This window comes from Camelina sativa, chromosome 5, assembly GCF_030686135.1.
Source record: "Camelina sativa cultivar CO46 ecotype springtype chromosome 5, ASM3068613v1".
NCBI lineage: Eukaryota > Viridiplantae > Streptophyta > Magnoliopsida > Brassicales > Brassicaceae > Camelina > Camelina sativa.
The window spans coordinates 25,782,068-25,809,359 of NC_141884.1; the positions used below are offsets into that span (position 1 = coordinate 25,782,068).

The following is a 27,292-nucleotide window of genomic DNA, read 5'->3' on the forward strand; positions in this document are numbered from 1 at the left end:
TAGGAAAAAAGATTGTGACCGCGAGGAAAGAACTAATCTTTGATGATAGCCATTTCTAGCCAGTCGAGATCCTACCCAAGGTTAGTTTCGATGCAAGAGCCTGGCAAGCTGCCCAAACAGCCTTATCAGGAGATCTGAACACAAGCTAAGTAAGTTATTTTGGGTCTTAAAAAGATAATACTGTATTGGAATTCATTTCATTTTTTTTTTTAACCTATAAACAAGAGTGTATTAAAAGCTGAAAAAAATTATAGTAAAACTATGTTTTTTAATATGTCCAAATAAAATAAAAAGGTCAGATTTCTTTTTCTCTTACCCGTTTTGCAAATGGTAGAGTTTAACTGATTCTTTCTTTTTTTTTTTTGTTAAAAGAGAGTTTAACTGATTCTTTATTTTTATCCTTATGCTGTTTTGCACTTACGGGTGAAAAAACAGAAGAATCTATCTATCCTTGATTTCATCTCAGTGATAGTTTCTATCTATCTATCTTAAAGTAAATGCAAAACATCAAATTCACAATTTGACTACTACAGCGCTATAGGGAATGGTTTCTTCATCTCATTGTTTTTTCGTCGTTTCAGTCGCAGTTTTTCTATTTTAGTTTCAGCTTCGGCCTTGAACTCAACAAAAGACATTGATAAATTATGCCAAATGGAATATATCAAAGACAAAGCCTTATCTCAATATATATATATATATATATATATGATTGAAAAATATATTTTTTTATAATAAAGTAAGGTTTTTCTTTTAACTATCTCTCAAATTGCACAAACATGCATCCTACCTATTTGTTCAAATTGTGAAACATCAGTTTTATACAATTACTCACCACCTTTCTGTAATAATAACGCTCCATTTTCGTAAGTCCACCTCCGTTAGAAACAACAAAGTTTCAGCAATTACTCACCACCTTTTTAGCATTTTTTTTGAATTTATTGTTAATATATTTAGAAAAAAAATAAATGTTTTTACAACTAGTGCAGCTAAATGTTGTAAAGAAAGCTGATAAAAAAACCTAGAAAATTTTGACTAAACGCTAAAGAACAACAATCGCCAAAGAGTTATGGGACTAATTAAACTAGGTCTGGCATAAAATCTCAATCAAAAAATCCAAACCGTATCCGAACCAAAATAAGCGGATTAAAATCAAATCGATATTAAGGAAATAACCGATCGGTTCTTGCCTTTTATTATTTTGGATATCGGATATTATCTGATCCAAACCGATAATCAATAGATATTCGAATATAATCGAACATATGAAAAATAGCTTGATATTCCGATAGATATGCTTCATATCTTTTATGTATTTGTATGGTTCTATGAGAACCTTGTCATTTACTTAATTTCTATCCTTTTTTTTGTTTTAATACTCCATTAGTATGGTTATTTGGGTACAATAAGATTAAAAAGTATTCGAATAAAACATTGTCCAATAACTTTTGGTTTAATTTTGGTTATCGACAATCATATCCGAACCGATCCGAAATCCGAATTATCCGAACCGAAACCGATCCAAATTTTATAAAAATGGATGTTAGAGTCAATATCCAAAAAATCCAAAATCCGAAAAATCCAATCCGATATCCAAACGCTCAGGCCTAAATTAAGGGGGTGTTATTGGATTGTGGTTTTTAAAGGAGTTTGATGTATTTAAGAATCAGGTGTTATTCAATTGGGTATTTTTAAAAATCCATTAAAATCTAGTGTTATTCAATATCTACTGGATTTTGTGTGATTTTGGATTTCAACGTACTATGCTTCTAAAATATGAACGAACACAATACCACACTTTTCTCAATCATTTCATTTTCTTCTCCTCTCTTCAGATGGATCTCTAGCCTTTGACATATTATTGTTTGATTTTTTTTCTCAATCCTTTTATATAATCACACTTATTCATCAGATATGTATTATTTTTGAGAATTTTTTTTTGTGTTCTTTAACTTTTTTTTTCTGGGTTCATGATCTATAACTTTTTTTTTGGTTAATGATATAATCACACTTTTTTTTTCTGGGTTCAATCTCTGTTTCTTCCTCCTCAAACCCTTTGTATATAATCACACTTATTCATCAGATCTGTGTCTTTTTTATTCTTTAATTTTTTTTTTCTGGGTTCATGACATCTGGGTTCTTTAATTACACCAAAAATCTGGATTGAAAACAAATACAGTTTAATTCAAGTTTTCTATGACATGTGTAAAAGTCTGGGTGTTATTAATTTAATATAATTTTGGTGTATAACACAGTTTATGGATATATATATATATATATATTTTTTTTCTAACAATAACTTTTTAAAAAATCCATAACAATCACCAAAAATACATTATCAATGACTTTCAAATCCACCTTATATGCATTATAAAGTCCACACAAATGCATTAGACTTTTAAATCCACTAATGTCCTGGGTTAATTAAAATCTATTAAAATCCTCAATCCAATAACACCCCCTAAATAAGAGATTGCAACCATCGTATATTCGCATCTTTAGTAACGCTTGAAGAGAAAAACCGTACGTTTGAATACAAAAGTCAATGTGATCTTTGAATTTTGTAAGAGATGGTTGGGCATGTGTCTTCAAAGAGAGGACGTGATGAAGCGCCCAAGCTAAGTGTTGACTACTTCTTCACGGCATATTCAAGTGTTATAAGCAAATTTAGGTTTTTGTTCATAAGACTTTTTTCTTTTAAATTTCAGTTGCATCATCATCTTATCAAAAATCAAATTTAAATATCTGATTTTTACGGTTACATGAAGAATGGATTAGAATTGGTTGTGGTCTTGTGGATAAGCCTACCAGCAAATTGCAGTTTTCAGTCATTAATTCAGATGTGAGTCAAGAAAACTTTATTTGTTTAGTTCTCGGCTCTCTGATTTTCAGAACTTTAAGTTTTCAAGAATACTTTTTGATCCCCATTTGGAAAAGAAAACGATATTATTTTGAAAAAAAACGAAATTATCAGCGGGTAAGCAAGCTATATGTTTCGTGACTCTGCTTTTCATAATCCTCATAAACTAGATTATGACCCGTGCTAGAGCACGGGTTGTAATTCATTTTGTTTATTTTATAATTACTGTAATAAAATATAATTTATATAATTTTTTAATATTTGTTTTGGATAAAATATTATGAAAAAATCAAGCTTTTTAGTCATTGTTGGATCATGCTATACACACGATAATCATTTTCATCGGGAATAATAGTCTTCAAACACCGCATTTGATATAGCATTTAATATTTGCATATTACATTTAATATATATGTAATATTAACATTATATATAACAAACATGCTATAATATTAATTTTAACATTACATGTTATATCATGTAATATAAATAAAAGGAATTTCAATCCGTGCTCTAGCACAGATATTAATTGTTATTATTTGCTTAGATTTTTTTCTTTTTTACGCTTATCAGTATTTTTTCTGTGGAGAATTAATTCGGAATATTCTGTTTATTGTTTTTGTAATCAACGTGATGTAGCAATTAAATCTTTGGAGAATATATTTTGGTGTAAAAGAGAAATAAGATTATCTCCTAAAATCTTCCGTGCACACCTAACATATTGTAACAAATTAATACAATTTTTTTTTATAACCTACTATTAAAATTATATAGTCTACAAATTTGAAGTTGTGTACTTCCGTTTTATTAAATAGGGGATTAAATAGGAATATATATGATTTTTGAATAATCTTTTGTCTACTGACTACTTCTTCTTCGTGTAGCTCTAGGTTTAGTTGGTGTTATTTGAGAAGGATCATTGCTTATTGATCGATCTTTCAATTTATGTATTGGCTTTATGTAGAATATATTCCTACTTAATTTATGTTTGATGGGTTTTTGTTTCAAGCGTTACTTGCTGCTCGGTTCATGATATACATAAAACTTGACAGAGCTACTAAAATATTGTTTGTTTGGTTTTAAAGATAAACAAAACGTTGACGCAACCGACATATAATTTTATTCTAATTATGAAATCTAAACCCTAACCACCTTATTTATAAACCTAAACCGACATATAATTTCGCTTTAATTATAAAATTTAAACCCTAATTCTCATTTATAAACCTAAACTGATATATAAACTTGTTTAATTGTAAAATCTAAACCAAGCCAATATTTAAATTTCTTTAAATAAAAGTATACATAATATGTTTCCTTTATTTGTTTTGTTTTTCAATTTAGTTTTGATTTATTTTTAAATAAAAAATTAGATAGAACATTTTGATTGGTTGAGAAGGAAAGGGGTGAATACAAAGGTTCACCCCAATGACCATCAAAAATAATAAATTGCACCAATATAGCTTAACAAAAATAAAATACATATTAATATTGATATTTTATACATAATCAGAGATTGTTGTTCTTACAATTTTATTATATGAAATAGAAATATATAATGCATTGGTTGTGCAATGAATCAAATGATATTGGAACAAACAAATAAGAACATTTTTCAAGAGAAAAAAGATTTTAAAATAATAAATTGATGAAAGCGACCTCATATGCCATGCAAGTTCAACTTCATAGTAATGTGATGATGATCAGTATTTGGGAGTGGTGGGAGCAGTCTTGGAACCGGTGAAGTAGAAAGGACCAACGTTAAAGAGTTTTAAGTTCTTGTCGGAGTTCATCGATAAAGGAACTCCGATGAGGCCCTTGTTGACATTGGTTGGGTTCTTGCAAGTCTCGATTGGAGATGTGTAGAGCTTGACACGGCAGTGAGATAGGTTCTTGATGTGGGTTAACGCCACGTGGAAGTATCCCTTAGAATCAGTTGGATTACTGTAGATCACAACTTCGTTCTTGCTTTTCCCGTATGATCCCATCTCGGAACACACAATCTTTGCCTTTGCTCCTAAATGAAATTTAATCAACCAAAGTTTCTAATTAGTAACTTTTATGCCTTAGGTTCACACCTTTTTAGGAAGGATATTTTAAAGTATTTTTATACCTTGAATAGGGTAGGTTTTGTAGCTGTTTTTGCATAAGATGATGCCATCAACGGCTTTAATGATCTCTGGGACATATTGCTTGGTGGGTGGAGTGTAGGTTGGTTTTGGTACATATGAACGTGGAGGAGAATAGTTTGGAGACTTTTTGTAGAATGGTGGAGAGTAGACCGGAGATGGGAGAGTTGGCTTAGTACTGTAGACCGGAGGTGAGAGTGTCGATTTGTAGACCGGCGTGGTGTAAACCGGAGGTGGGAGAGTTGGTTTAGTGTATACCGGTGGAGTGTAAGCCGGAGGTGGGATAGTTGGCTTAGTGTAAACCGGAGGTGTGAGAGTTGGCTTTTGGGGAGGTGGTGTGTAAACAGGAAGTGGGAGGGTGGGTTTGTGAACCGATGGAGTGTAAACTGGAAGTGAGAGTGTGGGTTTATGAATCGGTTTAGCGTAAACCGGAGGTGATGAGGGTGCATAGTAATCAGCAGTGGCAATGGTGGCCAAAGAGAGGAGAAGGCAAATCGCGAAGGAGGTGCTTGTGATCGCCATTGCAGAGTTCCTTTTAGCCTTTTAGCTAGTTCGTATTTTGTGTTCTTGGTGTTTGAAGTTGGTTGAAACAGTTTCATCAAATGGAGTTTATATAAGAAAATGTTAAGGTATTCAAAATTTCAAGAGAACTTAAAATACATTATCTTGAAAGGTGACTAATTGGATAGTCATGTTTGGGGGGTTCTAATAGTGTGATGCACGATTAAAAACATCTTTGCCATTTACAAGTTTACAACCATATATACATATGCATGCACTCAGCGCCGCCGACCAAAGGTACGGAGCTCTATAAAGCATATTTCGTTTATATAGCCAATGTCTTTTTTTTTTTTTTTTTTTTTTAACATTAGCCAGTTTAGATTTGTTTATAAATATATTTTCATCTAATGTTAGATGAATATGTCCTCCTAATTGATAAATAATATATATACCCTCTTCTTAATTTTTTCTAAATCGATTTCCTAATATTTTGTTTTGTCATCCAAACCCTTAGAAAAATAGAGAGATCCGAAAAATAAAGTCACCGACGACTTCATTGTTACCATTCGATCCAATTTATCTTCATCAGGAAGTGGATCATTTTTGACTAATAATCGTAAAATCATCTAGGTTTCGACTATCTATATATTTCACTTATGTAAGTATAGTTTCTTCACAAATGATGTTTGAGTTAAGTAATGTGATATGAATTATGTTTCTATGCAACAATTTTATCAGTCTATTTAAGAATGCAACTTCCTCAAGTTCACAATGTGCATCTATATATTGTGATATAGATTTCAATTCTGTTTTAGTATATGTCAAATTCCATATGTTTATTTGCATCGGTATACTGTAGGCCACAATTCTATGTTTAGTCTAGTGCAGTTGATGTGTCTGTTATTGTAGAAGTCTTGCTATTTCTTTGAAATGACGTACGGCGACTTTGTATTTTGTTAAGGAAGTTTTTACAACACTTTATTGTTTTTACAGATCCAATGATTGTAAATTGGTCAAGTTCGCCTATATATATTGTAGAAGTTGTTAAAAAGTCGAATATATGTTGTAAACCAATAGCTAAATGATTCAGATAAACACAAAACATAAACATGTCTGGCAGTTCAACTTATATAACCTATATGCTCTGTGGTTGGCTCAACCCTTAATATGCAATTCAACTCCAACACTCTCACATCACACTGTACTTCAGCAAATATTTTAGGCTTTTAGCTATATATATATTCAAACTGCAAGTTATTGTATACGAGGAACATTTATATATAGGTATATCATATATACTAGTTGAGCAATCGAATAATAAAAAGCAAGCTCTAGAAACTGTAAGAGCTGTAGAGACAAAAGTGCAAAATTGGCTGGACTTTTTGTACAGATCATTTGCCTGGAGATGCAAATCTCGACTTCTCTCTATGTCGACTCAAGCTTCTGTCTCTCGGGGATGATGATCCCATCCCTGCTTGCCGTGTAATCTCTGCAGTAAAATTTGATTTTATATACATATATTGTGGTCAAGATATGATACACCACTAGAAACAACGTGGTCATGACAGATCTGAAATGCTGAAAAAGACGAATGCAATGCGCATTGCAGTTACCTCTTCGCTTTCTTTCAAGTTCTTGATCAAGCTCTTCCTTCCATTTCCTCTCAATCTCTGACAATGCAACACTGCCAAGCCAAAACAACCCATTTCCAGATAATGAACAAACAAGTCTTGGCAAAGTGGATTTCCAAAAAATATTCATTACGAAAATTCAAAAATCTTTTGAAATATTTGTGATTAACATTCTGGCAACACCTTCCATGGACACCCAATTTATCAAATGGAGGGCCATAATAGACCTAAGACATGCATTCATGCGACTACCTTCTGGGATATTGGTTCCTACCTACTTAACGGCGAGTAAATGAAGAAAACGAATCTAAACCATTCATGTTTAACCTTAAAATCTAAGCAGAACAACAGTTGCTGTTAGATTTACCTCTGGCTGTTTGATTCATGTTCAGCATCAGCACTTGCATTGCTATTATTCAGCACACCAGAGCTGCTACCGCTGTCTGGGCTCTTGGAGCAACAGGCTGCATCTGTTGCTCTAGAAGGTGAACGACCAACACGGCCCTGACTCGGAGACTTGCTTTTCGGAGGTAATTTCAAGAAACCACGATGTGTCTCCTCTCGTTTATTGTTACTAGTGTTACTCTCCATGTAGCTGGCAGTGCATGTGATCAAACCGTTGTAGAATTCTTCATACAGAGGCGTCTGTAACTTCTTTAGATCTGCAGCCTACGGATTAGGACATTTTATGAACGAGTTAATGTTTGCAAACTCAAAGTTGGATCTAAATGCACTGAGGAAACAGAATATTGTACATGAGTCACCTTCTCATCTAAGAAAGATTTAATTTTTGACTCGGTCAGCTCATTTTCATCTTCTGAGTACGATGGGTTGTCAACTTCCATACAAATTTTTGTCTCTGTTTCTCCATTTCCAGACTTTTCGTCAAATTTGCACTTCAAAACATCAGAGATCTCACTCATGGTATCACAGCTCTGCGCAAAGATAATTTATAAATTGTGCTTTCAGAAATAATATGTTACACAGTGATTCGATTATTCAGAAAAGAATCTGAAATATAGATGAGAAAAGATAGTTACACACAGGCTTACCTTCTTGACATCAGTATTATTGTCAAGAGTAAGGCCAGTATCCCCATTATATGTCGAGAAATTCTCATCGCCAATCAAACACATATCATCATCATCTTCATCCTCATCATACCCGTTATTACTTTTCAGACACAAACTGTTATTTTGGATTGAATTCTCAGGGAAAGAAAGTGTACAAGTCAGACTACCCAAGTTACAAATGTCTCCTACATCATCACTTGTAGACATTTGACTATAAGAAAAAGAAACAAATGATTAGCAGTCAGAATTCAGCTTAAAAGTTTTGGCTTCAGCGCAGCACTTACTAGCTTTTCATGTCAGTTAACTCTGATGATAGAGGACTGCTTGAATTGTCCTGAAAATATATAGAAAAAGAGACATCCTATCAAAATGCCTTCACAAAAAACCTAAGATGATATGCTATACATTGCATAATCTGAACTCACCATGACTGAAGCAAGAAGTATATCAGATTCCTTCTGTTTGCCCGTAACAAATAGATGCTGCCAATGAACGAAAAGCAAGAACATTGTGTCTCAAAAGAATTAAAATATGTGACCTGATTGGATTTCATTTACTCATGTTAAATATTTCACCTTTAGCAGCTCAGAAGCGGTTGGCCGCAGATTTGGTTCCCTGCAAAAGAAAGGACACAATGTTTCAGCAATCCACAAGACAAGAAGGAAGAGAAGTGACAGAAGTTAATTTTAAAATTTTTGTGTCAAAACTATCGTACTGCTGCAGACACTTGAGCAGAAAATCTTTAGCGTCAGAGGAAAGATTTTCAGGGATTGGAGGATGTGACTTCGTCGTTCCAATGTGGAAGATAGCAGCAATCTGAAAAGAAAATATGTCCACATAAGTTCAAGAAACGAATTATTCATAGAACTGAATAACAAAGCACACTAAACTAAGTACCTCTTTATACTGCTGGCTCCAAGGAGCTTTCCCAGTTACCATTTCAATCACTGTGCACCCTACACTCCAAATATCAGCAGAACTGCACATAATAGCCAAAGATAAGATACAGTTGACTACAAAGCATGTAATCTCGCAATTACAAAAATGTTTGAAGTAATACTTACAAGCTATGCCCAGTTTGAAGAATAACTTCTGGAGCCATCCAATAGGGAGTCCCTTTCATAGATTTGGCACCCGATATAGTAGCCTAGAGAAAAATCCATGTCTATTAAGTTCGAAATCATGATGAAGAATATGTTTGAGGAACGAGTTGAAAAAGTGTTAAAAAAACTCAGAAGCAGATGGTTTTTTTGTTGTTGTCAAGACTCACAAACAGAATGGTTTTACTGAAATAGAAGTTGAAGACCGAATATTGACTTACCAACTCAGCTACCTGTTTGGATGCACCAAAATCAGCAAGTTTAATGCATCCTTGATTATCCACAAGGATATTAGCACCCTGAGAACAGAAGAAGCTCAAAATAAGAAGGGCCAAGATACGAGATGTTTTAAACACTTTCATAGTAAGTGCAAAAATAGATACCTTAATGTCACGGTGCATAATCGCATGACTGTGAAGATACTCCAAGCCAAGAAGCAGTTGGTTCGTGTATGTCCGAACAACCTTAGTCAATCAGTTTAAAGACGTTACAATCATTAAAACATTTCAGAAAACCCCAATAGAGGTTTATATAGTGACTTACAGATTCAGGAAAGGGTCCAAATTTCTCCAAGAGTGAAGATATAGATCCACCAGGAACAAATTCAAGCAAGATGTTCAAAGTTTCATCTTCCCTCACCGTACCCAAATATCTCTAAGGCCAAAAAAGAAGACCAAAGTTTAGAAAAAACAAACAAACAAACAAAGGCATGTTGTAATAGCAAGAAAACAATAACGTTAATGCTTACAACTATATTTGGATGAGAAAGATTCTTGAGTAGCTTAACTTCCTCTTCAAGCTCCTGAATATGAGCCTTTTGTTCACAAAAATAGGAAAGTCATCTAATGTAAAGAGAAAAATGTAGCACAATATAAACAAGAAACAGGTAGGCTCGTTTAGTGAACCTGAGTTTTTTCCTTGGATGCACAATTGGATGCAATCAGGACCTGTGAAAGAATCAGCTCATAATCAAGTCAAAGCCACACAAAATCTAAGTACAAACTCTCTCTCTCACATCTGGGGACCTAAAAACCCTAAAGTACCAAAATCTGACCAAAATCAATCTTAATCCGTTAGAGTTACCACCAAAAACGAAGTACAAATCTGTGATTAAGCTTGCAGATTCCATTAAATTACCAATATTAAGAACCATTAAAGTTACCCTAATTTCAAAATCGAGGAGAAAAAGCAAAATTGACCAAGGAGATTTACAATTTCCGAACTAAGACTAACCTGTTTAACGGCGAGAAGCTCACCGGAATCAAGATTCATACCCATATACACAGTACCGAAAGCACCACGGCCAATTAACTGACCTTTCCGCCACCGAATCGGAGGTTTCATTAGTACGGCGGAGTTAGGCGGAGGTGGTGACTGAGGTTTGGCGAAAACTCTCGATTTGCGGATACAGGAAGTGATTTTATCGGCGAGAAGAGTAGGTAACGGAGGATGGTTCTCTTGGTTGTCATCGTCGGTGGTGGTAGTACGGAAGACTAGTGAGCGGCGAACCGATCCGAAGAGATCTTGCATTTGAAATGGTTTGCTGAGGACTCTTCTTCTCAGTGATGTTGTTGTCTCATCTGGTTTCGATATGGATGGCTATGGGAGAGAATTCAGATTTCTATGCCGATGAGAGCGTTGGGGGAAAAAGGGGGAGAAGAAGATTCCATTTTCAAAATTTTATTAATTTTCAAAGTATTTCCAAGGGAACGTTAACAATATAAAATTTCTGAAATTGTGTTTGGAAAAAAAAAAAAAAAACTATCTCGGTTTATAATAAAAGGGAAGTACACAACATTGTTTTTGTAGACTTTATAATTTTAATCAATGGTTACAAATAGGTTATATATAGGTTATAAATTAATCTATATATTAATTGTAATAAATAAAACCAAAATCTTAAATGGGTTATTCCAAATTGTAGAATAGAGCATGGATTAAAATTCCTTTTATTTATATTATAATTGTAGAATAAATATAATTTATATGATTGATTTTAAAAGTTTTTAAGGTCCTAATCTAGAATTAATTGTGATCTTCGGGATCATATTTTATCCTAAAATTATAATATAAATAAAAGAAATTTTAACCCGTGCTTTAGCACGGGTCTTAATCTAGTTTTAATGGTATTTATGCGAACCCCCTAAACATTCTCAAATCTCAAACATGTTTATTATATACATGGCTAATTAAGATTAACAAATGACATTGTTGCTCTCAAATATTAGTTTAACAAGAAAAATAATCATCAAACCTCTTACAAACACAATTTTTGTAACACTTTTAAAACATTTTCGGACTCTCGCATTTTTTACTACAACTTCTTGTTCTATATGTTATCATTAACAACAGAGGATTACGTCCACGCCAAAAGGATTCAAGCTATCAACCAAACTGTTCTGGAATCTTTATCCATTCCAGAACCTCCAAGAATTGGAATCACATTGAAATCAGTTCATATATGAAAGATATGGATATTTCAAGTCAATAGATCTATCACAGTCCCAGTTTCATGTCTGAACCAAAGATCGTGTTACACAAACCAACTCAGCAACAATTTCAACACGAAATCACTTGGAGGATGTTAATAGATCTCTTATGTTTCCAACAAAATCAATGAAAGAAGATTTGGCCCACGAAATACAAGGATACGCTTCATCTTCCAACGAACGTCAATCTAGTTCTTCACTTGAAAAGCTTTAGGTCCAATTGGTTTAGGAGCTTCCAAAATTATGTTTGGTAACCAAGAGTTTGTTTCTACTAAACCAAAAGTGAAGAAATGATACAGTCCATGTTGTTTCTCATCAGCAAACTGGACCTAGGAGTCAAAGAGAGAAAAGATCAAGAAAACACTTAATGAGTTAATTAAAGGGCTTATAGCCAAAGAGATCATGCAAAAGTCTATTGGGGATGAGGTCTATCAAATCTAGTCTACTTTGAGCCTAATACAAGTCTAAGAAAACCCAAAATAATCACTTTATTTTATGGTCGAAGAAGAGTGACGAAAATGAAGATCAAGAGTCACTTTGAAAGAAGAGTAACACCAAGAGTTGAATTTTCATTCAACTTACTATCTTTATTAACTTTTAGTTTTAAGAATAATTAATACTTGACTTTGTTACCAAATTTCTTATCTCTTTATAAACACATGTAATCTCATTTGAGAAGATATTCAAGACTTTTTCTTTTATTTGACGTTGTCATTCATTAGCTGAGGATTGAAGAGTTGTTATAAGAGAGTCTAGGGCAAAAGGATTTTTGGGATTTGTCTCACCCCCTGTCATCTGTCTCCACGAAACTTCTATCTAAAGTTCCACTGTCTTGCTTTGTTGGTATGTTTTAAGAGAGTTTGGGGCCTAAGGATTTCGAGTTCATCTCACGCCTTATCTAATAGAATGATCCCTCATCAAAGCTAAAGAGATGAGTAAACACACACAACAAACACACGTTTCTTTTGGCAAATCAAGTCTATCCTTCATTTGCTAATCGAAGATGTTTAAATACAGAAGAAGAAAGAAACTAACCCACTAAATCTACAGTTAAGATATGTGACTAAGTGGAGATACAATCCCACTAATTTAGGATAAACAAAGACAAGATAATCTCAACTCTATCTTCGACCTAGATAATGTCAGTTTACTCCGGTTAACCGGTAATGTTCTCATCAATAATCCACCGTCCAAAAGAACTTTGTCCCCAAAGTTCATACTTTTTTGAGTGAAACCACCAACTCTAAACTCGAGCAGCTTCTTGTTAGATTCATGGTAACATCCATGGCTCACGCATTGGTGGAGAAAAATCTGGTTGTAGGACTGATCGAACGATATGTTGGTTGAGGAATGACGTGAAAGATTAGATGAGTGTTTCATGGAGAAGTTTTAATGCCTACCACGGTCATGAACGAGACGTCAGAAAGGAAGTTTACAGATCAACAACTTAGTACTGCTATGGTAATTATGAATCTTGCAAAGAACAACGGTTCCGGGATGGTGATGATGATGCTTCTTAGTTCCTATGCTAGTTGACGTAAAATAGTTATTCAGTAAAACCAAAAACTAATTGCATATAACCAAAAATTAAAGGGAAGATTTGATGATGATAATATAGCGTTACAACTTACAAGATGGGTTAAAACCCCCTTAAAGAATGAATTGACATATATAAAAACAATCTCATTAGTCGTCATACTTATACCAATTAACTATTGTCTTTATTATTAGACTGGATGGAAGAAGTAACAAAGGAGAAGAATTATATCAAGGCTTCATCTAGGCTTCAAGTATCATAAAGGGCCAAATTGGTGTCCAATGAAGGCCCAAGATGATTCTACTCTTAGTAAAACTAAGGGAGAAGAAGATAGAAGAATATAGAAAGCCCATCAAAGCCCATGAAAGAATAAGAGGGAAAGATGTTGAATAAGTCAAAGGAATGCAAGTGGGAGCAAACATCAAATTTTAAACATTTACCTTACAAGTATGCTTATAAGTCTTCTAATTTAACTCTGAAAAGAAAAAAAAATAGTCAAATTTCGCTCTATAGTCATTATCTCTCCATAAAACTTATAAGAAGCAAATGAGGTTGAAGCAGACACAACCAAAGTAAAATTGTAGAATATGATTAGAAATCTCACTAACCTTTCTACGGTATTCCAATCAGCCCTTGTAGGCGGTCCACTCTTTTTTTCCCGTTCTCTATCTCCTTAAAGTAGTCATTGTACATCTTGTCTTCCGCCTCCATTCTATCAAATGCCAATCTAAAATCAATAGCTCTTGACAACATTAAGTATGTAGAATTCCACCTTGTTTTGATGTCCAACGGTAAACTCCCTCTAGTCATCTTCCTTGAGACAACTTTCTGCTCAAATGAATCACATCTTGAAGTAGAAGACCTAACATATTGTATTGCATTGCGTATGGCTTTCACATTTTCACCCAATTCATGCAAACCGTCCTTAACAATCAAATTGATTATGTGAGCACAACACCTCATATGCATACACTATCCATTTAAAACAAATGCTTCACTGTTCCTTAAGCTGAATGCCTCCTAATTTTTTTCAAAGTAGAAGTATTTGCAGTTGCATTGTCAACTGTCACCGTTAAAATCGTCTATATGCCCCACTTAGCCAAACAGTCAAGAAGAACTCGTGATATTGTTGCTCCTTTGTGATATGTAATGTACTTAAACCCAATAATTAGCTTCCTCAATATCGCCAAGGAACATCAATAAAGTGTGATGTAATCACCATGTAACTAGCACATATAGCTTTAGCAACCCATATGTCAGTTGTCAAAGAGAATCTTGGCTTACTAGCAACAATCCAAGTTTTCATAGATGCTTTCATTTCCACATACATTCTAACAATGTCCTTTGTAGCTGTTCTTCTGTAATGTGGTTTGTAGAGGTTGAATTCCATGCTTGAAAATGCTTGCAGCTACCCATATGAGCCTTCAAGTGAGAAGTCCCTGATTATGAATCACAACCGTAAGATTTTTGAAAGAAATTGCACTTACATCTCCTATCATTACCATCAAATCTTGTGAAATATCCCCAAGCAATAGATCTTGTACTTGGTTTTCTCTTTGGCTGGACTGGTTGTGAAGCAACTCCACCATCTGTCGGAACATCTGCTGGAGCATCTTTCCTCTTGTTTCCACTCTCAGGTATCAGATTTGGTCATCTTTCTCCTTGTCAATGTTGTCTGGAAATGGTGAGGAGTCCATCTAAACAAAAAAATAATGCTAAGTTAATAAAATAAAGTTCTGTTTCTATCTAAACTTGAAATACACCTTATCCGCATCCTAAATTTTTTGTTTCTATCTACAGAACTATAATTCTCAGAATCAGGATCAGCTTCTGGTTAAGATCAAACACATAGCTAACCATTAGGAGTAAAGAATCAAGCAAATTAAAACACAAAATCAAGCAAATAAAATACAGATTTCACTATAAATTTAATTCGTTTCAAGGAAGAAGAAGAATCATAGAATAACTAAGGAAGAAGAAGATGATAACTAAGGAAGAAGATGAATCATAGACATACCTGAGATCGATTTTTTTAAGCCTATGATGGAGGAAACTGGGGCGACGAGAATGGTATTAGGGATTACAGATTGAAAGTTTAAGTTTTTACCTTTATATGTAGAGAATCGTGAGAGATAAGGGAAGTGGAAGGCAGTGAATCTAGGAGGATAGCGAAAGATAAGGGAAGTGGAAGGCGGTTTATCTAGGAGGATCGAGAGAGATAAGGCAAGTGTTCGGATGTGTTCCGATGATCTTCGGATATCGGTTATTATCCGATCTGATCTGATATCTGACGGGTTTAGAAAGCAATAATCGTTCGGTTGTTGTCATTGCTTCGATTTATATATGTATCTCTCTTTCTCTCTCTCGTAATTGCTGCTTAGGATGTATTTTGGTAACCAGAGGGTTATAAACACATAACTGTTGGTGTAGGATTTGACACCCACGACATACAAACCTAAACCAAAAACAAACCGAATAATCTTCTAATCGGATTAAACTGGGAAATCTCGGTTTAAGGTCCGTTAAGTGAACTACCGGGCAGAAGCCCACGAAGGTGGACGAGCCGACCTCGCCTTGTTTTATGTTTTGTTTTTATTTTCTTTTCCAGTCCGCACAAGTCAACACAATCACAACTCAGGTCTCATCATTTTTTTAGTGTTGGTTTTTATGTATTGTCACCTTATGGAGTGCGTGGTTTTAATTTTCCTTACCACATAACCATGGGATCCTGATCCAGCATGATGGGACCATGGATGTTGTTGAACCACCAGAATAATCAGTTTACAAGATCCCTTTTGCAAGATCTTAATCGCCATGCTATTGTTGTATTGGAAGGCAGAATCTTTGGTAAAAATTTGGCCTTTTGACTTTAGTCCTTGGTGGTAAGTTAACTTATTCTTTAAATTAGAAAGTTGATGTTGAGTCAGAAGATACGAGGATTGTTTCAGAGGGTATCACACGGGTTAAACAAGGTCTGCTGTTTCATTCTGCTATATTCTACTTTTGCTTTTCTCTATGCTGATCAATGCCCAAAGCCACACTTTATATTTTTTTCTGACTTTGTAATCCATCTTTATTACCCCTAGTAGAAGCAAAGCTGATGGTGAAACCACCAAAGACACTAATGATCAGGAGAGAATGGAGAGAATTAATGTCCAAGTTAGCAGAAATGGAGGATCTTCAAACACCGAAAAACTTCCCCTTAGTACCGCCGAAAAACTCAAATGCATTTCTTAGTTCACCACCATATTTCTAGCACAAAATTACATGGTATCACTAAATCACAATAGTGACATGTCTTCTTAAGAAAATTAAAATTAAAATTTTAGAGATTTCATTTGCTATCTATCACATCTCAATTTTCTCGGACTTGACATGGACTTTTGGAGCCAAAAATTAAAAAAAAAAAAAAAAATACTAAAGCAAATTAGCTTTCTTGAATTTAGAAGGTTCTTCATTTATCTGTTCCCAAGTGTCCTTAAGAGTTCAGACTCAAAAAAATCCAAAAACTAAAAACCTCTCACTGAACAAGAAGGTTCGTCTTCCTAGGATCTCTCACTTCAATCTCCCAATGCCTATCAGGTAAACTATTGTTCTTAGCAATTTCTCTCCACTTCTCAATCCTCTTCTCCATATTCTTATTCAAACTACAATAACCCTTCAACTGCTCTGACATCTTGTCATATACTTTCCACCATTTCTTGTGCACCGAATCGCTTGCAAACACGCGTCGTGCGCTCATGTCCCAATTGCAGTCATAGTCTCTATAACATACCCATGGCTTCAATCCCAAGTAGTGCACACCTTCTAGATTCTCCGGAAGATCATGTGGTCGCTGATTTTTTTCGTCGAAGTACTTCATTGTATTCACGCGTTTCGATAACCTGTGCCACCATACAAATATCTCATTGAGGAATCCTTGGTCTCCCCCGTTGTATGACTCGATCTTGAACGATTTCTCCATTAATTCTTTAAACATACATGCCGATGGCTCGAGAACCTGATGCCAAGAGAACAAAATTAGTATATGTTTTTTTAGGCAGAAAACCGAAAAGAAAAAAAAAAAAACATTTTCAACTAATTATATTCAAAGGATGTGATCCATGAGTTTTTTCAATATTAAATCTAGCTTCTAGGCCAAATACGTCATATTAATTTGTATCATTCAAAACGTTTTACCAAAAAAAACTTTAGATATTTTAAAATAGTATTTGGCTGTATTACCATGATTCCGGAGTTGAATAGCACTTTGTCATTGCCTGAAGCTGAGATTTGTGGATAGTAGAAGAGATAATCAAGTTTCTTGAGGATGATGAAATCTGCGTCGATGAACACAAGTTTATCGTAGTCAGTTACTTGCCACACACGTAATTTGCTATAGTTCCACTCATTATAAGAGTCCTTTTTCGAAAACGGACTGCAGATTCTGTCTATCAACCGGAGATTCCATCCCGCAGCACTGAGACCGATAAGAGACCTGTTGGTTATGGTTTGATCATGGAGGAGAATCATGTCCTTATGAGATCCTGATTGTCTTATGCTTTGCGCTAAGGCTATTGCCCCACAAACATAGGATTCTGAAGAGTGTAGTACTGTCACATAGGCGACTCGTAAGCGACGAGGTAAGGCTATGGCTGCCTTGGACTTAAGATTGCCTTCGGCTTTTGGTCTCCATGCTTCTTGGCCTGTAAATGATAATAGTTTAAAAGTTACAAGTGAGATAACGAGTAAGGAATATATATTTTGATCAATGAAGGAATGAGAAAAAAGAGTGAGACGAGGAAAATTTGGTGAACAGGTAGGGTTTGTGGTAAGCAGGTATAAGGTTGTTGAGGATAAGCTTTTTCAATCCCCACCTAATTGTTTTTAATTTAGAATTGGTTATAATTAATTATGATTATATTTATAATATCTACATATACCTTTCTCTGGTTAAAAATATGTACATATTATATATATATGTTTCCACATTGACATATATACACTTAAATTTGTTGTAATGAATATCTTCTAAGATTTCAAGAAAAAAAAAGACAAGTTTATAGAAAATAATATGGACGTGTCATACAAGAACCTAATCCAAACATGAGTTTCAATGTCAAGTAATTGAAATTTTGGTTTATGATCATCACACGTCCAAAATTCTCGAAGTAAATGTTAATGGTTGTATGTGGGACGAGTCGGACGACACAATGTTTATGCTATATAAATATGCAAAAAATAATCAATCAAACTTAATATTACGTCAACAAAACTATATATGCATACTGTGAGGCACGATCTAATCGCACCAACCATTAGTCTCATATTACTTTAATTACCAACTTTTCATTTAAAACAAGTACGTGTTAGCAATAATGTTTCTACCAAAACACCTCTCCAATAGAAACTTCACCAAGAAGAAAAAAAAGATGCATATAAGTTACATATAATGATTTTTTTTTTTTTGACAACACATAATGATTTAGTAATAGTAAAATGTTTATTAGAAATTACTTAGAAGGATTATTATCAACCTTAAAATAAAATAAAAGAATAATTGTGAGATAATATGTCAGAACACAAGGTTATGATTTATGAAAACTAATATATATATTTTTTTGGTCGAATATGAAAACTAATATTTAAAGAGGGAAAAAATTATAATTTACCAAGTTGGGCAAACGGAGGAGCAACGCGACATGAACCAACAGGCATGAGAAGCTTCTGCTTCAAACTCGGGATATAAGGCTTATACACCCAATAATTCTCAACACGCCTAACTCGCTCATCGCACCTGAAGATCTCATGCATAGGTCCACATGAGCCGATGAACACAACGTACACCGTCGAATCAACCCTTCTCATACCACTCTGGACGGCTAGATTCGCAACGGCCAAGTTAACCTGAAGCCTAAACACATCTCTCAGCCCTTTACTCTCCGACCACCCATCGCAAGGAACTCTAGCAACGATGACGTCCACGTCAGCATCAGAACCTTGTGGCTGAGGGAGAGGGATCTCGGGACAGTTAGAAACTTTCTCATCGATCCACTCGGGGTAAAGACTCTTCCAAGTGACATTCTCTGGTATAGGATCAAGTGAAACGTACACGTTCTTTAGTATTAACGGTCCACGAGCCTCGTAGCTCTCGCGCTCTTTCTCGTCGATGTTGAGGAAGCCAACTCGGATCTTCTTCTCGGGTAGATAATCACGGATGAGTCGGAGCCATTTCGGGTTTTTATTGACTTGAGGCGATGGTAGATTAATCTGTAACGTTGAAGATGATGAAGTGATCCGTAAAAGAGGTTTAAAAGGTAAGATCAAACCAAAAAGTGACAATGAGATTAGTATTAGATAGATCATGAATATTTTCCCTCTAGAATTATGGGTTTTTGTCCCCATTTTTTGATAATTATTCTCCTGCGTCTCTCTCCTATACCTATAAGTTTGTTCACGCATTTTTATTTGCAAGGATTTAAAGCTTTATATGCACACTCATGTGTGTTGCAATGGCTCATTTGCATGGACGCACGTTGGTGTGGGAAAGTCAATATGTCTCTCTCTTTTATGGTTGGTTTGATTATGTTAAATCCCAATCAGTAATAAAAGTTTGGTTCACAATAATGCAAAATAACAGAAAAAGAGAAATATATATTAATTTGTTTTTTAAGGACATGTTTTATAAAGAAAAATATCATATCAATGCATGTTTACATTTTATCTTGAAATGGGAATGTATTTGACCAATCCATGCTACAATTCAAAATCATAGCCGTTTCATTATTTTATATTTCTATTGAATTTCACAATTGATAGGTGAAATTATCAAAATTAATTAGTAACTTTTTTTTTTGTCAAATATCAAAATTAATTAGTAACTTACTATAGAGTTTTACATAATTTTTCAACTGTTGTGAATGGTTAACAAGTTGTGGTGCTTGTGGTTGTTTCTCCACTCAAGCGTCTCATGAAAAATCACTCAAGCACTTCATAACTTGGGGTCATCCGTAGAGACTAGTCCGGGTTTCGGCATGAGATTCTCCCAAATGTAAGAGAATAAAAATGCTGTAATTTTTTAAAAATATTATATTCTGTATGTTATTAAAAATGTAGAAATTTATTTTACAAATTAAGTAATATATCAAAAACATATAATTGAAAATTTTCAGATATTATGTATAATTTAAATTGAGTATTAGAAATTAAGTAATATATAGAAGCATATATAAATACAATATATAACTTGTAGTAAAAGAAGTAAAAATTGGCAATCTGAATAAGAAAATGACACATATATATATATATACATATATATATATATATATATATATATATATATCTTTCCACTTAAAGATTGAAACTGATTTCCTAATCTAAGTAATCCTATACATAACAGATGAATGGGGTCTCTCCCCGCGTTGACAGGCAAACTTGTGACATTTAATATTTCATTTCTTTTTTGTAAGAATTTTTTAAACCATACATTACCTCATTATTGCTTCTATATCATATGAAATTTCTCTACTAATTAATTGTAAATATAAATCAATAATTGAAATTTAATTATACTAAATTTAATAAAAGTTTAAATAACATAAAATTAACAAAGTTTAATTTCATATAGATTTCATTATAATATAAACATTAAATAATCTCTATATAATAAAACGGAAGTATACAATCTTTTTTGGTAGACTATATAATATGGGTTATAAGATTAATTATTTGATTATTTGATAGGTTATAGGTTATATTGGTTGTAACCATTAGTTAAATCTCGATTTCAGATTTTGTTAAAAAGGATATTCCAAAAAAATAAAATAAAAACTCCACATAATATTTAATTAACCATATATAGGCAACAAAATCTCAAAAATTAATCACTCTTCTGCGCATTAAAAGTGATTTTCGATTATACTAGGAACAAAATCTCAAAAAAAAATCAAGTCTTCATATTTAGCATATGATTTTATTGCATAATGTTTTATTCACAATAACTTTTAAAAACAATCACATAAATTATATTTTATATAAAAAATACAATATAAAGAAAAGTAATTTCAACCCGTGCTCTAGCACGCACTACAAGAAAATGTCGTAAAGATAGCACATAAATAAGGCGTTTTTTTTTCCTTTATGCTATAGTTAACATACTGGTGTATTTTAGATAGTGTTTGGGTAATTTTAAACGCTATATTTTGTTTTTAGAAGTTACAGTTTTTTTGAAGCGTGTCTTACATAGCTTTACAAAGTTAAAAACACTGTCTTTAGTTAAGGCGGAAAAATTATTTTCATTTCCCGGCTAAGTACTTAGCTGAAAAAACAAGCGCCCAATATTTCATTATTCCCTCTTCTTACCTTTGTCGAAATATCTCACATTCTTTTCTTTTGCTTCTTTGTTCACGAGCTAGGGTTTTTCATTTTCTTTCCTTTGATTCTTAGATTTTTCGATTCTCTATCTCTAAGAAATTCTTTAGCTCTCTCCAAAATTCTCTTATCTCTCTCAGATATTATGTCTGCAAATTTATCGAAATCGAAGGTACATATTTGAATTTGGTACAATTTTGGGTAATCGATTTTGGGTTTCGAGATGTTTATATCGGTTTTCTTTTCGACAAATTTAGACAATTTTTTAGGGTTTCTGTTTCAATTTTTTAGGGTTTTCTTCGTTTCAGTTTGGAATTCGATCGATTTAGTTCATGTCAAATTTTGAGGTGTCGATTTTTTTTCTCTGACTATAATCAATTCTTCTTTACAAGAATGTTATGGTTTCAATTGGTTTCAGTTTTTAAGGTGTCGATTTGTTTTCTCTGACTATAATCGATTCTTCTTTACAAGATTTAGTTTTGTCTAACTATAATAGACTCTCCTTTTGCAGGTTCTCCCTTTGCAGTCTCTTCTTTACAAAATCCTAGTTATCTATAGGAAATTTCAGTTTTATATGTATCTATGTTGTTTCAGTTTTAGTTGTATCTCTGTTGGTTTATTGAGTTTGAATCTGTCTGATATAAGAATCTCTTGTCACAAATGTATGTATTCGTTTGACTATGAAGCTGTGTAAAATGGACAAGTTTTGGGTTTGGCTTCCAAGATATGGTTTTATATTGTTATTACTAATAATTTCTTAACTTACAACTGAGTTTCTTATGACTGTTGATTGAACTTGAAAGTATTTTCTACCTTATAGGAATAGTCTCGAGTATGAGAAAGGAGCAACTGATTTTGTTTATGCGTCAGCTAGGAGATTGAGAGATCCTCAAAATTTGTTTTGTCCATGTATTGATTGCCGGAATCTGTGCCATCAACCAATAGCCACAGTAGTAGATCATCTGGTGATTAGGGGTACGGACATGATGTACAAGAGGAGTAGATGTTGGATTAATCATGGGGAGACAAAGGATTTAACAAGAGGTGATGATCCAACTTCGGAATTTGAAGCTTATGAGTTGTTTAGAGCTGCTTTCTTTGATGGTGATGACAATTGACAGCCCCATAATGATAATGCAGATCAGAGTGACAATGCAGATCATCATGAAGAAGATTCAGAATTTATGCAAAAGTTGAAAGATGCTGAGACGCCACTCTACTCCAGCTGTTCTAAGTACACTAAAGTGTCTGCTATCATGGGGTTGTACCATGTTAAAGTTAAGAGTGAGATGTCAGAAAACAATTTCGATCAGCTTCTAAAGATGCTTCACGACATGCTACCTGGAGATAACGTCCTTCCAACATCAACAAATGCGATGAAGAAGTTCTCAAAGGTATTTGGTTTTGGTTATGAGAACATTCACGCATGCAAGAACGATTGCATTCTTTACCGGAAGCAGTACAAGGATATGACAAGCTGCCCTAGATGTAGTGCTTCAAGATGGGAGATGGATAAGCACACAAGCGAGGAAAAGACCAGGATTCCAGCTAAGGTTCTTAAATATTTCCCGATAAAGGACAGATTTTAGAAGGATGGCAGAGATCAAGAAGGATGGCAAAGGATCTACGTTGGCATTTCAGTAATGCTTCAGAAGATGGAATGATGCGGCTCCCGGTGGATTCTATAACCTGAGCTCAGGTTAATGATAAATGGCCACAGTTTGCGTCTGACCCGAGAAATCTTCGACTTGGTTTGTGTACTGATGGGATGAATCCTTTTGCGATTCAAAACACCAGGTATAGTACATGGCCAGTGTTTATTGTGAACTATAACATGGCACCTACATTGTGTATGAAGGCTGAGAATATAATGCTCACTCTATTGATACTTGGACCAACTGCACCGAGCAACAACATCGACGTGTATCTTCAACCGTTGATAGAAGATCTACAAGATTTTTGGAAAGATGGTGTGGATGTTTATGACACCTTCGCAAAGGAAACTTTTAATCTTAGAGATATTTTCAATCAGCGACTATCCTGGTTTGGGGACATTGTCAGGTTGTAAAGTTAAAGGTAAACAAGTGTGTAATGTTTGTGGAAAGGATACACCTTTTAGGTGGCTTAAGTTTAGTAGAAAACATGTATACTTGAGCAATAGGATAAGTCTCAGACATGGGCATCCTTACAGACGCAAACGGGGTTGGTTTGACAACACGGTAGAAGAAAGGACTGCATGTAGAATTCAAACAGGGTTTGAGATATTTAAGCATTTGAAAGACTTTAGGAATGATTTTGGTAGAGCTTTAGATAAGAAAAGTAAAAGAAAGAGGTTTGATTTGTGTGAAGATGATGAACTTTCAGAAGAGGAATATGATGAAGACAGTCATCAATGGAGGTGGAAGAAGCGGTCTATCTGATTTGATCTTGTTTACTGGAAGGTTAGCATATTTTTCTATAAAATTTACATAAAACTATATATAACTTTAGTTCTTCACCATTGTCTAACTTAGATATTTGTTTCCATGTCTTAGGATATGTCTATTCGTCACAACATTGATGTAATGCACGTTGAGAAAAACGTGTCTGATGCCTTGTTGTCCCTTCTCATGCATAAGGCTAAATCTAAAGATGGTTTAAAGGCACGACAAGATTTAGAAGATATGGATATTCATGAACCATTACACGCATAAGTACGTGGGAAGAAAAACTGCTTACCACCTGCTGCTTATTGGCTTTCCAAGACAGAAAAAAAAGAAGTTCTGCAAGAGATTGTCTGAGTTCAGAGGACCAGATGGGTATTGTGCGAATATCGCAAACTGTGTTTCAGTTGATCCTCCTACAATTGGTGGCTTGAAGTCTCATGATCACCATGTGTTACTACAAAACTTGTTACCTGTGGCTTTAAGAGGACTGCTGCCAACTGGACCTAGGATTGCAGTGACTAGAATATGCAACTTCTTCAATCGATTGTGTCAGCGTGTGATAGACCCAGAGAAGTTTATAACATTGGAGGCTGAGGTTATTAAGTCATTGTGCCAACTGGAGAGAATCTTTCCTCCTTCCATGTTTGATATCATGTTCCACCTTCCTGTTCATCTAGCAAGGGAGACACGGTTGGGTGGGCCGGTTCATTTTAGATGGATGTATCCTTTCGAGAGGTACTGTTTAATGTTTTTAAAATCTCTTTCAATTATTTGATGTTATGAAAACTGATACTTATTTGCTTGATGTGTAGGTATATGAAAACCCTCAAGTCATATGTTAATAATTATGCAAGGCCAGAAGCTTGTATAGCTGAGGAATACATGGCAGGAGAATGCATTGCCTTCTGTTTGGAGTTTCTAAAGTCTTCTGTACCAGTTCTGAGAGCTGCAGTCTGTAATGAAGATCTTGATCCAAATGAGCACATCCTCGAAGGTCGAGTCTAAACCAATTGTACTAGGTCGAGTCTAAACCAATTGTACTTACAGAGAAAGAGCAGGAGATAGCGCATAGATATGTTCTGATGAACACAACAATGTTTACTCCATATGTTGAGTAAGTTTGCCATCATTTTCTATTATTGTTTTCATGTTTCACTTTTACAAATATCTATGTAACAATTTCGACATTTTTATATAGGATGCACTTGGAAGAATTACAAGCTAAGAATGTGCACTGCCGAAGAAATGAAACTCTCTTATGGAAATTGCATGGAGGAAAATTTACGCAATGGATTAAAGAGAAGGTATGCAGTTAGATAAAGATACACAGCTTATTGTAATTTTGACTATCTAAATTATCTCTAAATACTTGTTTTTCTTCTGCACTAGATCCCAAGTAACTCAAAAGACCATTCTAAGCAGCTAAGGTGGTTAGCCTTTGGACCAAGACAAGAAGCTCAGACATTTAAGGGATACATAGTGAATTGACATCGATTTCACACCCATGATTTAAAACGGAAAACTTAGAACAGCGGATTATCCTATGAAGCGTGCACCATGTGTCGATCTAGTGCAATAGATACAAATCATAAGGCGGACATTGTGACGTACTATGGAGTTATAGAAGATATCATCTTGCTGGACTACCACATGTTCCATATCCCACTGTTCAAGTGTAGATGGGCAAACAAAGGGAATGGTGTGAAGGAAGAAGACGGCTTTACGCTTGTCAACTTGCATATAAACCAATCTGCATTTCGACAAGATCCATATATTATGCCATCTCAAGCAAAACAAGGTTTTTATTCCCGAGAAGATGACTCATCCCCTTGGTATGTAGTTATGAAAGCGCCACCAAGGGGTTATCATGAGTTGGAGACAGATGGAGAGACTTTTGCACCACCATCATCCAGTCAGCAGTTATAAGATTTGTTGAATCAGTCTTCTGATGATGATGAGAGTTACTGTGTTAGGGAAGATTGCGAAGGAGTATTAGTGAAGGATTAGTAGATATAGGCTTAGTAGTTAGTATAGTAGTAGATATAGGCGTAGTAGTTAGTATTTATCAGTAATGATCTACAGATTGTGGCTAAGTATTTTCCTTTTTGTTTTGTTTACAGAAAACATGACTAAAATAGCCACTCCTAAGAAGAAAAGACGTAGCAAGCGTCAGCAAGGCATTGAGGTTACACCTCTTGAGGTGAAAACAGCCAAAAGATTAAGGAAACCTGCAGCTAAACCAGTAGAAGATGAACAATCCGAACAACAACAAGGATCTGAACCAGAAGCTGAACCACCAGTAGAAGAAGAAACTGAACCAGTATTAGAACAAGAAGCTGTACCATCATCTGAAGAACCTGAAGTAGAAGGAGTAGAGAAAGAGACTGAGAAAGACGCTGAACAAAATGGAGAAGGTCAAGAAGCTGAACAACATGAAACTGTAGGAAATTCACCTGAAGAATGTTTAACAGAACAATCAAAGAAGAAGAAGAGGAGAACTAGAGGACCCACCAGGATGAGTAAAGTGGTTAAAAGCCATGAGGACAAAGTAGATGTTGAATTTAACAGCCTCGGTGACCATGTTGGGAAGGGATCAGTTACACTTTCATCTTTTCTTGGAGCTCTTTTAAGGGAGCATGTACCAGTACTTATAGATGATTGGAGGCACTTGGATGAAAAGATAAAGGATACAATGTGGGAGGAGATTCAGGTACAAATAACCAATTTCTTTTTTATTTTGTGTTTTACTTTATGTTGTTAACAAGTTTTTATGATAACATTGGATAAATTGTTGTAGGGGAGGTTCAGTTTGACAGAAGAATGACAAAAGAATTCAGTGCTAATGCAAATGGGGTGCTCATGGAGGGCTTATAAGTCTACGCTAGTTCGAAAACTGCGTGCTACAAAGAGCAAGGAAGTTATACGAAATTTGAAACCAAGCAACATTCCCAATGAATCAGCATGGTTAAAGTGGGTGAAGAGTAGGACTGGCCAATCTTTCAAGGTTTGCATTCAAATACATGATTGATTTGTGTTCGGTTTAGTAATATCTAATGCAAATGGGGTGCTCATGGAGGGCTTATAAGTCTACGCTAGTTCGAAAACTGCATGCTACAAAGAGCAAGGAAGTTATACGAAATTTGAAACCAAGCAACATTCCCAATGAATCAGCATGGTTAAAGTGGGTGAAGAGTAGGACT

At 34.6% G+C, this 27,292-nt stretch overlaps 3 protein-coding genes, 1 long non-coding RNA gene and 1 pseudogene across 6 annotated transcripts; 1 reads left to right on the forward strand and 4 right to left on the reverse strand.

Moving 5' to 3' along the window:
- Nucleotides 1–4,317: 4,317 nt before the first annotated feature.
- Nucleotides 4,318–5,577, reverse strand: LOC104787358 (proline-rich protein 1-like). Its single transcript, XM_010512930.2, has 2 exons — nt 4,971–5,577; nt 4,318–4,874 (listed from the first exon to the last, which is right to left on the reverse strand). The coding sequence occupies exons 1-2, from the start codon at nt 5,506–5,508 to the stop codon at nt 4,561–4,563; spliced, it is 852 nt and encodes a 283-aa protein (XP_010511232.1). The 5' UTR covers nt 5,509–5,577; the 3' UTR covers nt 4,318–4,560.
- Nucleotides 5,578–6,692: 1,115 nt separating this feature from the next.
- Nucleotides 6,693–11,069, reverse strand: LOC104787356 (mitogen-activated protein kinase kinase kinase 2). Of its 2 annotated transcripts, none has more exons than XM_010512929.3 (17): nt 10,525–11,069; nt 10,197–10,238; nt 10,040–10,105; nt 9,835–9,945; nt 9,675–9,755; nt 9,513–9,590; nt 9,256–9,338; nt 9,089–9,170; nt 8,907–9,007; nt 8,767–8,806; nt 8,617–8,673; nt 8,476–8,525; nt 8,171–8,402; nt 7,883–8,053; nt 7,486–7,787; nt 7,101–7,171; nt 6,693–6,976 (listed from the first exon to the last, which is right to left on the reverse strand). In XM_010512929.3, the coding sequence occupies exons 1-17, from the start codon at nt 10,819–10,821 to the stop codon at nt 6,879–6,881; spliced, it is 1,962 nt and encodes a 653-aa protein (XP_010511231.1). In that variant the 5' UTR covers nt 10,822–11,069; the 3' UTR covers nt 6,693–6,878. The 2 variants fall into 2 exon arrangements, with proteins under 2 accessions (XP_010511231.1, XP_087306893.1); XM_087450767.1 differs by having other exon boundaries at nt 8,171–8,387; nt 10,525–11,028.
- A 3,248-nt stretch (nt 11,070–14,317) lies between these two features.
- LOC147944361 (uncharacterized) lies at nt 14,318–15,629 on the reverse strand. Its single transcript, XR_015557512.1, has 2 exons — nt 15,335–15,629; nt 14,318–15,014 (listed from the first exon to the last, which is right to left on the reverse strand). It is a non-coding gene; the product is annotated as an uncharacterized LOC147944361 (long non-coding RNA).
- A 1,120-nt stretch (nt 15,630–16,749) lies between these two features.
- LOC104787355 (putative UDP-glucuronate:xylan alpha-glucuronosyltransferase 4) lies at nt 16,750–19,897 on the reverse strand. Its single transcript, XM_087450768.1, has 3 exons — nt 18,969–19,897; nt 17,542–18,002; nt 16,750–17,317 (listed from the first exon to the last, which is right to left on the reverse strand). The coding sequence occupies exons 1-3, from the start codon at nt 19,756–19,758 to the stop codon at nt 16,838–16,840; spliced, it is 1,731 nt and encodes a 576-aa protein (XP_087306894.1). The 5' UTR covers nt 19,759–19,897; the 3' UTR covers nt 16,750–16,837.
- A 4,058-nt stretch (nt 19,898–23,955) lies between these two features.
- Nucleotides 23,956–27,292, forward strand: LOC147944362 (uncharacterized; annotated as a pseudogene). Its single transcript, XR_015558579.1, has 6 exons — nt 23,956–24,111; nt 24,201–24,827; nt 24,905–25,206; nt 25,291–25,396; nt 25,482–26,802; nt 26,890–27,292. The product of XR_015558579.1 is annotated as an uncharacterized LOC147944362 (transcript).